We start from the raw sequence: 12,150 nt of genomic DNA on the forward strand, positions 1-12,150 counted from the left end.
GGGTGCTACACCTTGCCTAATGGTGACCTGCAGGCTGGCGGAGGGAAGGAGCTCCTTACAGCTCCTCTGGTGGAGATGTACCTCCACCCCACCACTCGGTGAAGTGGTAGAATCGGGAATGTGGGGAGAGTAAAATGGGATTAGTGTTAATTGGTGTTTGATGTTCAGCATGTGTTTAGTGGGCTGAAGAGCTTCTTGCTGTGCCGTATAACCAAAAAAACTGATGGTTATATTTCCTCACTGTCTTGATTCAATCATGAAATTCCAAAATTCAACATGTCTCTGACTAGCCAACCACACAACCTCATCAAGGCCTCTTACTCAATGCCCAGTTCCTTCTTTGTGAGTATCCTGGACAGTAGCAATACTAAAGCTATAATTTGAACGAATCTTATTGTTGTATAAAATACTTCAATAATATATATACCTTGAACTTAGGACTTTGACATTATTCTGAGCAACAATTCTCAGTCTTGTATTGACTTTAGGCTGGTTCAAAACATTTCTTTGTATTGCGCCAGATGGAATGACAAAAAGTTCTTGAATTTTGTTTTTCTATTCCTCAGGATATTCCATTATGGACTCTGTGTTTTACGAGTTCATTGCTTTTCATGGAGAGGTGTTAAAAAGGCAGAAGAACCTTTCTGTAAGCATCTGTGATGATTATAGACATCTTGGAATATATAAATAATAATGCAGGAAATGAAATCTGGAGTTTGTCGGCCTTCATAAAGCAAAACAATCATAACATTTCCATGCGCCTTCTTTAAAAAAATTGGTTTTTGAACTGAATATCTGTATGATCTTTGTAGAAAAGTAGCTCTACCACATTCTGACTGTGGTTATCCAGAATGAGTGTATGTATGTGTGCAAGCATGTATTTACATAGTGTGTGTATGTATGTAGTTATGGTGTGTGTGTGTGTGTGTGTATATTATGTGTTGGGGGTGGTCAAAAAAGAGAAGAATGTAAGAGGGTTTCTTCATCCCACTTTTAGTTCATTTTAAATCCATAAGCCTCAATTGCTCCCAATGGGAAGTGTGACTTTTTATCAACTGTCTACGTCCTTCAAGATTTTAAACACCTCAGATCCCGAACAGCCTCCTTTGTTCCAAGGGGAATTACCCAGACCTCCAAGTTGTCCACATGACTAATATTCCTGGAATATTGACATCTCTTCTGCACTCTGACTAAAATATTGACATTTTCCCAAAGTGTGGAGCACAAAACCTGTTGCAAAATTACACACACTTCAATAACATTTTCTTTTCCTGTCTCCATAATGTGCAGATAAGACCATATGACATAGGAGCAGAATTAGGCCATTTAGCCCATTGAGTTTGCTCTGACATTTCACCATGGCTGATCCATTTCCCTCTCAGCTACAATCTCCTGCCTTCACCCCATATCCCTTCACGCCCAGACTAATCAATAAATCTATCAACCTCTGCCTAAATACCCAATGTCTTGGCCTCCACAGCTGCCTTGACAATGAATTCCACAGGTTCACCACTCTCTGGCTAAAAAAAATCCTCATCTCTATCCTTTTATTCTGAGGCTGTGACCTCAGGTCTTAGACTCACTCACCATATCACTCTACCAAGGCCTTTCAACATTCAAAAGGTTTCAATGAGATTTAAAAAAAAAATAAAAAATATATTTTCTCTGTGCCCCTGAATTTGGCTTAGAAAATGCATGACTCAATTTAATAAAATTCAACATCTTCGCAGCAACCTATGGTCAAACAGCAGTAGCTTTGTCCAAGTAAATCAGTCAGTGATTTTTTTTAAAAGAAGAAAAGTAATTTTGTTTGTTGAAAATCTGAAATGAAAACAGGAAATGCTGAAAACACTCAGCAGTTCAGGTAATGTTTGTTGAAAGAAAAATGGGCAACGTTACTGGTTGAAGACTTTGATTATCAGTTAAAGCACAAAAATCTAGGCTCGTTCTCCACCTTACCACACAAGCAGTTTTGAATTGCTAAAGCATGATTCTTTCCTGTCCTCTAAAATTAAACAATTTACATTACTGTATTTTGAAGATCAATTATCCATAGTATCCTGTCCTACTGAAAATTGTCCCATAAAGAAAATAACCCAGTCATCGTCACAGTGTTGTATGCAGTAACATTTTGGGGAAATGAGAGGAAAATGGAATCTCTGAGGAAACCCATGTGTTCAGAAGAAGAAATGCAAGTTCCTTACATACAGTACTATAGGCCATGATTGAATCCGTGTCTGAGGCAGCAACTTTAATAGCTGCACCACTGTGCTACCCTCTATTGGTGAACTGTTGGCATGCAAGGTGATTTATGGCTTGAAAAATATACATTTTTTTATCCACACGCAGAGAGGGCAGTTGAAATTGGTCACAGGTATTCAAATAGAACGAAAAGCATGTTTTGTACACTGTTGCATATTGGCCAATATTTATCACATAATTTGGACAACAAAACCTAAGTCGAGTTACACATTTCATTGCATACAATATGCGCGTGCGATGAAAATAATATCATCACGATGCTGTTTGTATGTGGCAACAAGCTAGACACAGCTATGCTGCAAAACATCTTCAAATACTAGATTTGGAGGAAAAAAAAACATAAATACGGGGCTTTACTTATACGATTGCCGATTACCTTTAGCAGACGTGTGAACTAGTGGATACATTGTGCATTCATGAGACTAATCGCGGTGGAATAAAGTGGCCCGGTGCCAATATTTTTAATGGCAGGAGGAGAAACATCCATCCACGTGATTCGAATCCCGCGCGTGACCGCCATTTGCAACCCATAGGAGCGTTAAACCCCGGAGTCAGCCAACCAATAGCAGGCGGCCTCGGCTTCGACGACCTGGTGCGAGCCTGCTTCCCGCGAGCCAATCGCCAGCAGGTTTAGATGAGACGCCGAGGCGGCGAGGCGCCTGGCCAATGGGCGCCGCTGTTTCACGCGGCCGCTGGGTCTCGGAGAGCCCGAGAGGGTTTTGAATGTGAGCGTGCGCTGTCCGAGGGAGAGAGGAAGGGGAAAGATGGCGGAAAACAAAGGTGGGACTAGTATCGAGGCAAACGGCGTCAGTGAGGAAAAGAGCGGCCTGCCCGACAAAGACGGGGAGGCCCGGGAGAAGCCGGATCTGGAGGCGGGCGCGATGCTGGCGGCTGTGGTGACGGTAACGACATCAACGCCGACAGCAGCGGTGACGACACCGACGACGACGACACCATCGCCAACGGCCGCGCCGGTCACCGTCTTCGAGGTGCCGGGGCCTGGAGCCAGTCCGGTTCTCAGCCCGGGGGCGTGCCTCAGCTCGGCGCCGATCTCTGCTACATCCGCTCCCCCTCCAGGTCCGAGCCCAGGACCAGGACCGAGCCCGGGCTCCGGACCGAGTCCGGCGCCAGGACCTAGTCCGGGAGTGGGCCCAGAAAAAGCAGCAGCGGCGGCGGCGGCGGCGGCGACCGCCTCCTTGGAGGTGAACCTGAACCTATTGGACGAGTGCGCCGTGTGCCGAGATACTCTACAGGGAAAGGAGCCCAAGCTGCTCCCATGCCTTCACTCTTTCTGCAAACGTTGCTTGCCGGAACCCGAGCGGCAGCTGAGTATTCCCATTCCCGCCGGGGGCAACAATACTGCAGGAAATAACGGGGAATCGCCAGCTATTCAGCAGGGTAAGTACCAGTCAGCAGACTAACTGCAGGGGATCCACCCGTACACTGCGGACTTTACTTAAACTTTCATGTTGTGAACGTCTGCCCGTTAACATAACCGAATAGTCGAGATTTTCTGAAGCTTTTTAGAAACTGATTTCACTGTAGCAAATATCGAGAAGTGTCCATAACAGTGCTGTTCAACGTGTTAAGGCAAACAAATTTGCATGAAATGGTAAAGGGTGCAGCCAAAACCATATGTCGTAACGAGTTGTTTTGAAGTTGAAAGATTTTCAGATCAACTGGCCTTGAATTATTCTGAATTTTTTACCCATTTGAAATTTAATGTTGATTGTTGGGAAAGCTCTTGTTTTAGTTTTGAAATAATCAGGATTTAACCTTGTGTTGTTAGGGGACATAATCGGGCGTATTTAAAACAACTTTTTCCATTTCATTTTTTTTTTGGTGTTTAGTTCAAGTTTGGTTTTGCCTGCCCTTTATACTGAAGAAATAGAAACCATTGCTTGAAATATTTGAATTATTGATTAGAATTTATATTCGTTCAAATTTAAATTCAAGCTCTACTGCCGTGGCTTGAACTGATTGAATATGGTAGAGCCACGTTATCGTGACAAAGTTGAATGACCTAAGCCAGGAGTGAAAAGACATATCTTAAACATATAGTAGTATGAAGTCCTGTAGAAGTGCTGTTTAATCATTTTTAGAATCTTTACATGTTCTGACAATATCTTGGAAAATTTAAAGTTTTTAAAAGTCTACAATCTTGTTGAAATTGTAATAATATCTGGTACTAATTTGTTACTTCCCTCTATTGAGATTGAAATCAAGACTGGTTTATTTCAAAATCCACTGTGAAAAAATGGAGTACAATTAGTTGTAACTACCTTGTCTACGCGTTTCTCTCCCCCCTCCAAGAAAAAGAAACGTGCTTTTTCCAAAACTGCATTTTAATTGGTGCATATGCTGCTAGTTTCTTTTTTTTATAAGCTGGCATTCTGACTTCATGTAATGCCCACCCCCTCCATTCCGCATTCCCATTTCCCTTTCTCACCCTTCCCTTTCTTCCATGACATTGTGTGTTCTATCAGATTTCCCCCTTCTCCAGCCGTTATCTCTTCCACCAGTCGACTTCCCAGCTTTTTAGTTCACCCTCTCCCGGGTTTCAACTATCACCTACCATATAGTAGTTCTTCTCCTCACCCACTTCTTAATCTGACTTTATTAATAGACAATAGACCGTAGGTGCAGGGGTAGGCTATTTGGGCCTTCTAGCCAGCACCGCCATTCACTGTGATCATGGCTGATCTCCTGAAGCAAATACAGTTCTGTCTCCTGAAGCAAATACAGTTCTTTTTATGCAGTCATGTACACAGATACATGTGGGTTCACCCCCCCCCCCCGCCCAGTTTCTGTAAGGATGAGTATTGTTAACTTTATCAGTCATGAATTGTTTGTATAACAGTTTTAATTGCTACTATGTATGGATGCAAACAGGCGCAGGCTTACCATCCAAAGCCTCCTGCTCTTGGAAATAGCCGCTTTTTTATGCTCATCTTGCAGGTGCCATGAGGAATACAAGGCACAGTATGTTTCTCACAGCAATAGACAGTAGGGGCAGGAGTAGGCCATTCGGCCCTTCTAGCCAGCACCGCCATTCACTGTGATCATGGCTGATCATACACAATCAGTACCCCATATTGTTCCTGCCCTCTCCCCATATCCCTTGACCCCGCTATCTATAAGAGCTCTATCTAACTCTCTCTTGAATGCATTCAGAGACTTGGCCTCCACTGCCTCCCGGGGCAGGGCATTCCACATATCCACCACTCTCTGGGTGAAAAAGTTTTTCCACACCTCTGTTCTAAATGGCCTACCCCTTATTCTTAAACTGTGGCCTCTAGTTCTGGACTCACCCATCAGAGGAAACATGCTTCCTGACTCCAGCGTGTCCAATCCTTTAATAATCTTATATGTTTCAATCAGCTCCCTTCTCATCCTTCTAAATTCTTGTGTATACAAGCCCAGTAGCTCCAATCTTTCAACATATGACAGTCCTGCCGTTCTGGGAATTAACATTGTGAACCTGTGCTGCACTCTCTCAATAGCAAGAATGTCCTTCCTCAAATTTGGAGACCAAAACTGCACACAGTACTCCAGGTGGGGTCTCACCAGGGCCCTGTACAGCTGCAGAAGGACCTCTTTACTCCTATACTCAATTCCTCTTGTTATAAAGGCCAGCATGCCATTAGCTTTCTTCACTGCCTGCTGTACCTGCATGCTTGCTTTCATTGACTGATGTACAAGAACACCTAAATCTCGTTGTACTTCCCCTTTTTCTAACTTGACTCCATTTAGATAGTAATCTGCCTTCCTGTTCTTGCCACCAAAGTGGATAACCTCACATTTATCCACATTAAACTGCATCTGCCATACATTTGCCCACTCACCCAACCTGTCCAAGTCACCCTGCATTCTCATAGCATCCTCTTGACATTTCACACTGCCACCCAGCTTTGTGGCATCGGCAAATTTGCTAATGTTACTTTTAATCCCTTCATCTAAATCATTAATGTATATTGTAAACAGCTGCGGTCCTAGCACCGAACCTTGCGGTACCCCACTGGTCACAGCTTGCCATTCCGAAAGGGACCCGTTAATTGCTACTCATTGTTTCCTGTCAGCCAGCCAATTTTCAATCCATGTCAGTACTCTGCCCCCAATACCTTGTGCCCTAATTTTGCCCACTAATCTCCTTATGTGGGACTTTATCAAAAGCTTTCAGTAGTGGTCCAGGTACACTACATCCACTGACTCTCCCTTGTCCATTTTCATAGTTATGTCCTCAAAAAACTCCAGAAGATTAGTCAAGCATGATTTTCCCTTCACAAATCCATGCTGACTCTGACTGATCCTTCTACTGCTATCCAAATGTGTTGTAATTTCCTCTTTTATAATTGACTCCAGCATCTTTCCCACCACTGACGTCAGGCTAACCGGTCTATAATTCCCTGTTTTTTCATCTTTTTTCTCCAGTTCTGATGAAGGGTCTCAGCCTGAAACAATAATTGGACTTTTTTCCATAGATGCTGCCTGGCCTGCTGGGTTCCTCCAGCATTTTGTGTGTGCTGCTTGGATTTCCAGCATTTGCAGACTTACTCTAGTAGGTTTGAGAAGCATTTAGACCGTGTAGCTTGGTAATTGGAAAGAAAACAAGTAACTGGCATTTGATACCTGTTATGAAGCCAAGTGAATTTCTTTAATGGCTGAATTGTGGGGTCACTCATCGCATTCTAATTTTTTCCAACTCCCCCCTTCCTCTTTTTTCCCCCTGCTCTGTGTACCCCTCCCATGAATCACATGACATTCCATGAGACAGGAGTGCCACTTGGCCCATTAAGTTTGCTTCACCATTGAATTATGGCTGATTTATTATCCCCCCTCCCCAACTCCATTCTCCTGCCTTCTCACTGATACTTTTGACCCCCCCCCCCCCCCCTTATTAATCAAGAACCCATCAACCTTTGCTTTAAATATACCCAAGGCCTTGGCTTCTACAACTGTAGCAATAAATTCCACAGATTCACCACCCACTGTCTAAGGAAGATGGCTATTCTAAATGGATATACTTCTTTTGAGGGTCTGTCCGCTGGTCCTAGACTCCCACTAGAGGAAACATCCATTCCATGTCTACACTTACTAGGTCTTTTATTATGTGGTAGGTTTCAATGAGTTTTCCCCTCATTCTTCTAGACTCCAATAAATATGGGGTCAGTGCCATCTAATGCTCCTCTTATGTTAATCATTTCATTCCCTAATCAATCTTGTAAGCCTTTTCTGGAATAACATTTACAAAATTCTAGAGGAGCTCAGTCAGCAGGCAGGCAGCATCTGGAGAGGAATAAAGAGCTAATATTTTGGGCTGAAAACCTTCAGCAATACTCACCAGATGAAGGGTCCCGGCCTGAAACATCAGCTCTTTTATTCCTCTCCATAGATGCTGCTTGACGCGAGTTCCTCCAGAATTTTGAATGTTAATCTGGGTTTGCACAATCTGCAGAATCTCTTGCAATTATAACCTCCTCTGGACACACTCTAATGTCAGCATATCCTTTCTTGGGTGTGGGGCCTGAGACTGCTTTCTATTCTCCAAATACAGTCTGACCAATTCCTTATAAAGCCTCAGCATTACATCCTTGCTTTTGTATTCTAGTCATCTAGAAATGAATTGTATTTGCCTTTCTTACTACCGACTCAGCCTGCAAGTTAATCTTTAGGGAATCTTGCACTGGGACTCCCAAGTCCCTTTGCATATCCAATTTCTGAAGCTTCTTCCCATTTTGAAAATAGTCTGTTTATTCCTTCTACAAAAGTGCATAACCATACTTTATTCCATCAGCGTAATGTTTGACATAGTATTTTCTCAACAATAGTTCTGCCTAAAAATATGATTAATAAAGGAGGGAGAATTTGGTTTGGGAATGATAAATTTCAAAGTTTGAAAAGGCTGCAATACCCAATAGTGATTATGAAGTAGAAAATTGTAAGTGGAATGCTTTATTAGCTGAGTACTAAATTTCTTATGATTTGAGTAATGGAACTGACAGAAACTGGTCTGGCAGAGGAAAATAAATATTCGTAACTGTTTCTGACACAATGGGTACCACAAAATTCTCACTGTGGGGTTATATAGGTGGATTTAGTAGTATAGTAGTAAAATGGATTCAACAATGGCTGGATGGGAGATGCCAGAGAGTAGTGGTGGATAACTGTCAGATTGGAGGCCGGTGACTAGTGGTGTGCCTCAGGGATCTGTACTGGGTCTAATGTTGTTTGTCATATACATTAATGATCTGCTTGTTGGGGTGGTAAATTGGATTAGTAAGTATGCAGATGATACTAAGGTAGGATCTGCGTTGTGGATAATGAAGTAGGTTTTCAAAGCTTGCAGAGAGATTTAGGCCAGTTAGAAGAGTGGGCTGAACAATGGCAGATGGAGTTTACTGTTAAGTGTGAGGTGCTACATTTTGGTAGGAATAATCCAAATAGGACATACATGGTAAATGGTAGGGCATTGAAGAATGCAGTAGAACAGAGTGATTTAGGGATAATGGTGCATAGTTCCCTGAAGGTGGAATCTCATGTGGATAGGGTGGTGAAGAATGCTTTTGGTATGCTAGCCTTTATAAATCAGAGCATTGAGTGTAGGAGTTAGGATGTAATGTTAAAATTTTACAAGGCATTGGTGAGGCCAAATTTGGAGCATTGTGTATAGTTCTGGTCACCGAATTATAGGAAAGATGTCAACAAAAAAGGGAGAGTACAGAGAAAATTTACGAGAATGTTAGCTGGATTTCAGCACCTAAGTTACAGGGAAATGTTGAACAAGTTAGGCCTTTATTCTTTGGAGTGTAGAAGGTTGAGGGGGGACTTGATAGAGGTATTTAAAATTATGAGGGGGATAGATCGAGTTGACGTGGATAGACTTTTTCCATTGAGAGTAGGGGAGATTCAAACAAGAGGACATGAGTTGAGAGTTGGGGGCAAAAGTTTAGGGGTAACACGAGGTGGAATTTCTTTACTCAGAGTGGTAGCTGTGTGGAACGAGCTTCCAGTAGAAGTGGTAGGGGCAGGTTCGATATTGTCATTTAAAGTAAAATTGGATAGGTATATGGGCGGGAAAGGGGTGGAGGGTTATGGGCTGACTGCAGGTCGGTGGGACTGAGTGAGAGTAAGCGTTCGGCACGGACTAGAAGGGCTGAGATGGCCTGTTTCCGTGCTGTAATGGTTATATGGCTATTTAGGTATATTTTGCACATCTTAATCAAGTTCTGTGCATTTTTGTAAGTTATGACTACAGTTCATCTATCAAACAAAAGGGGAAGGAGATCAAATTGATGTGCAATACGTAGCCAACTGTTCTCAAACTGATAAATGAGATTTGGGCCTTATTATAGGAAATTGTTATTGAAACTGTCAGCATACAAGTCATTAGTTGCATGTTGTGTTTTCAATTCTTTAAGGAATACTGAATATTACCTAACTGATAATTGAGGCAGAGGATGTTGGGACATTGAGACAAGGTAATAGGGTAAGAGTGGAAGGGAAAGTGAGTAACAACAACACACACAAAATGCTGGTGGAACACAGCAGGCCAGGCAGCATCTATAAGGAGAAGCACTGTCAATGTTTCGGACTGAGACCCTTCGTCAGGGAAAGTGAATAATAGCTTTATGGAGTTTTCCAAATATTTGCATTGTGATTTAACTTTGATTGGGGGGTAAAAAGGTAAATTTGTGTATATAATTATTCAAGCTCATTGGACTAGATGTTTCAATCTGTTGATAAGCAGAGCCTAACTCGGGTCATAGCATAGAGATCTTGTGGTGGGACTTGGTGGGTGGCAGATGCTTCCCAAGGGTTATCAGGTGGGCACCCTCCTTCTTCGATGCTTCATCAATTTAAGCCCACTACATCAACTAGTGGCTGTTCTGCTTGGCTGCCCCGAGTTCTTTTGTAGCTTACCATTGTCCTTGGCCTCAGTCTCTCAGTCTCTTCTGCAATCTGATCATGGAAGTAGCCACAAATCCTCTGCAGCCAACCTATACTGGGAAAATCGGCACCTTCCATCCACGGTGCTTTGCATCTGCGGCCAGCTCAGCGTAACTTAATGCTTCCACTCGTACGCTTTGCAGATGACATCTTCCCAGGGTTATAATCTCTGAGACTACTAGTGTTCAGACTGCTGGACCACCTGACCAAGTCTGGTCTGAGGCTGCTAATGGCTATCTCCGGGGAAAATATTAGCATTTTGTCAAGGTAGACAGCCATGTTCCAGTCATGAGCAGACTCCAGTATGCTTGACACCAACTGTGTCACTGTGGTGGCACTGTCTGTCCTTGCTGGACAAAGGGGATGATGGTTCTTCCAGACATATGGGGTTTGGAGTTGTTATTCAGCCTTTGCTTCTCTGCAGTGGATTTCAAACATCTGAGGACCTGGTTGTGCCTCTATGTATATCTTCCCTGAGTGAGGCTTACTCTGCAAGATGAGAGGATATACTTGAGGTTCACCCTTCTTTGACAGAATGGACAAGCTGGGTCTTCACTGAGCCACTGGTTCAGATTTTTGGGAGTTAGGAGAACATCATAAACTGCTCTTATAAGGAATCTAATCTTTCTTCCTTCCTTTTCCCATAAGTATTTCCTGCTGACTTTTTTTTCTCGATGTTTTCCCACCTTTTCCACTGTCCCTGTTTTTCCTGAGACACTGCTCTTGCATGCCTCATCTGCTCCTTTTGCTGTATTTCCTCCACCACCATAGCTCGCCTTTGCTTTTGTGTTGTCACCTTTTGCCAAATGGGCTTATTTGAGCCTGTACCAAGACCTCCTCTTGCAGATTGCACCTGGCTCACCATGTCTGCAAATCTGAGTGCTGACTTTGCTTGTCTTACTGACTCTGCTGGATATCACTTTCTCCCTGTTGGGGTCCTGGGTGCCGTATCCTGGACAACAGTGTCACGAGATTCAGAAAGTCATCTCAAGCATACTTGGAACTCCTGTGACAGGGAACTCCGGAGCTCCTTTGCTATACGGGTAGATGTTACTTGGCGATCTTGGTAGGCCCATCTACTTCTTAATGAAGGAGCTAACTTGTTCTCTCCAGCTTTTCAACAGGAGTGATGGGGATTTGATAGAGAGTCAGTGGCCACAACACATGAGGAAGCAGTCTAAACTGAAGACACCAGAGCTTGAGGTTTTCTGCCAGCAAGGTCTTATCGATGGCTTTAAGCCCTTTGGTTTCTCTCAGTAGTTTCACTTGATTTGTATTACTGAGGTTTACATCGTACCAACACCTCAAGCTTTTAACTGGCATTTTTGACACTGTGGGAATTACTTTTTCATCCACATGGGACTTGTAATTGACCAGCCTTCCCTTGACCATAGAAATGCTCCTAGACTACTTTGTTTTAATTGTCATTCAGGCCCATTTGATGTTTGAATGGAGCATTTCAAGTATTGTTTGTTCCACGGGATGGTAGTTGCCAGGATGGTTAAATCATTTATAAATGTCCGATTGGTGGTAGGTATAGTCCTGACTTCAGTCGTTCTCCTACTACCCATTTAGAAGCTCTAATCATACTTGCATTGCCATGGTAAAGGCCAGTGGAAAGATGGTGCAAACTGCCATTATGCCTATCTCCACAGGCCACCAGGCTGTGTTGTACTCTGCGGTTATCAATGAGAACTGGAGATCTCAAAAGTAGGCTTTGACCAGGGCTGTAACACATTCTGATGCACAGAAGAATTCAAATGAAGGTGGTTATGTGAGACCAACCCAAAGGCATTGGCTAGGTCCAAGAACAAGACAAGGAGGTCTCTTCTTTCCCTTTTAGCAGTCTGTATTTGATGCCAAATTATACTTGTGTGTTTCAAGCGGCCAGAAGAAACCCAGTATCCCTGCCTTCTGCACGTGTGTTGATGAAATTGTTTT

At 43.1% G+C, this 12,150-nt stretch overlaps 1 protein-coding gene and 1 long non-coding RNA gene across 3 annotated transcripts in view; one reads left to right on the forward strand and one right to left on the reverse strand.

Moving 5' to 3' along the window:
- Positions 1-2,725, reverse strand: part of LOC132395059 (uncharacterized) — a 16,459-nt gene extending 13,734 nt beyond the window's left edge. Inside the window, exon 1 of the long non-coding RNA XR_009512507.1 lies at positions 2,639-2,725. This is a non-coding gene — a long non-coding RNA (uncharacterized LOC132395059). The remainder of the gene's footprint in view (positions 1-2,638) is intronic.
- Positions 2,726-2,964: 239 nt separating this feature from the next.
- Positions 2,965-12,150, forward strand: part of trim33 (tripartite motif containing 33) — a 189,243-nt gene continuing 180,057 nt past the window's right edge. The window contains exon 1 of one of the 2 annotated variants that reach the window (XM_059972689.1): positions 2,965-3,660. In XM_059972689.1, the coding sequence (XP_059828672.1) occupies positions 3,027-3,660 (634 nt within the window). In that variant the 5' untranslated portion in view covers positions 2,965-3,026. The remainder of the gene's footprint in view (positions 3,661-12,150) is intronic. The other variant, XM_059972690.1, reaches the window with a different exon arrangement.

This window comes from Hypanus sabinus, chromosome 6 (assembly GCF_030144855.1).
Source record: "Hypanus sabinus isolate sHypSab1 chromosome 6, sHypSab1.hap1, whole genome shotgun sequence".
Taxonomy (NCBI): domain Eukaryota; kingdom Metazoa; phylum Chordata; class Chondrichthyes; order Myliobatiformes; family Dasyatidae; genus Hypanus; species Hypanus sabinus.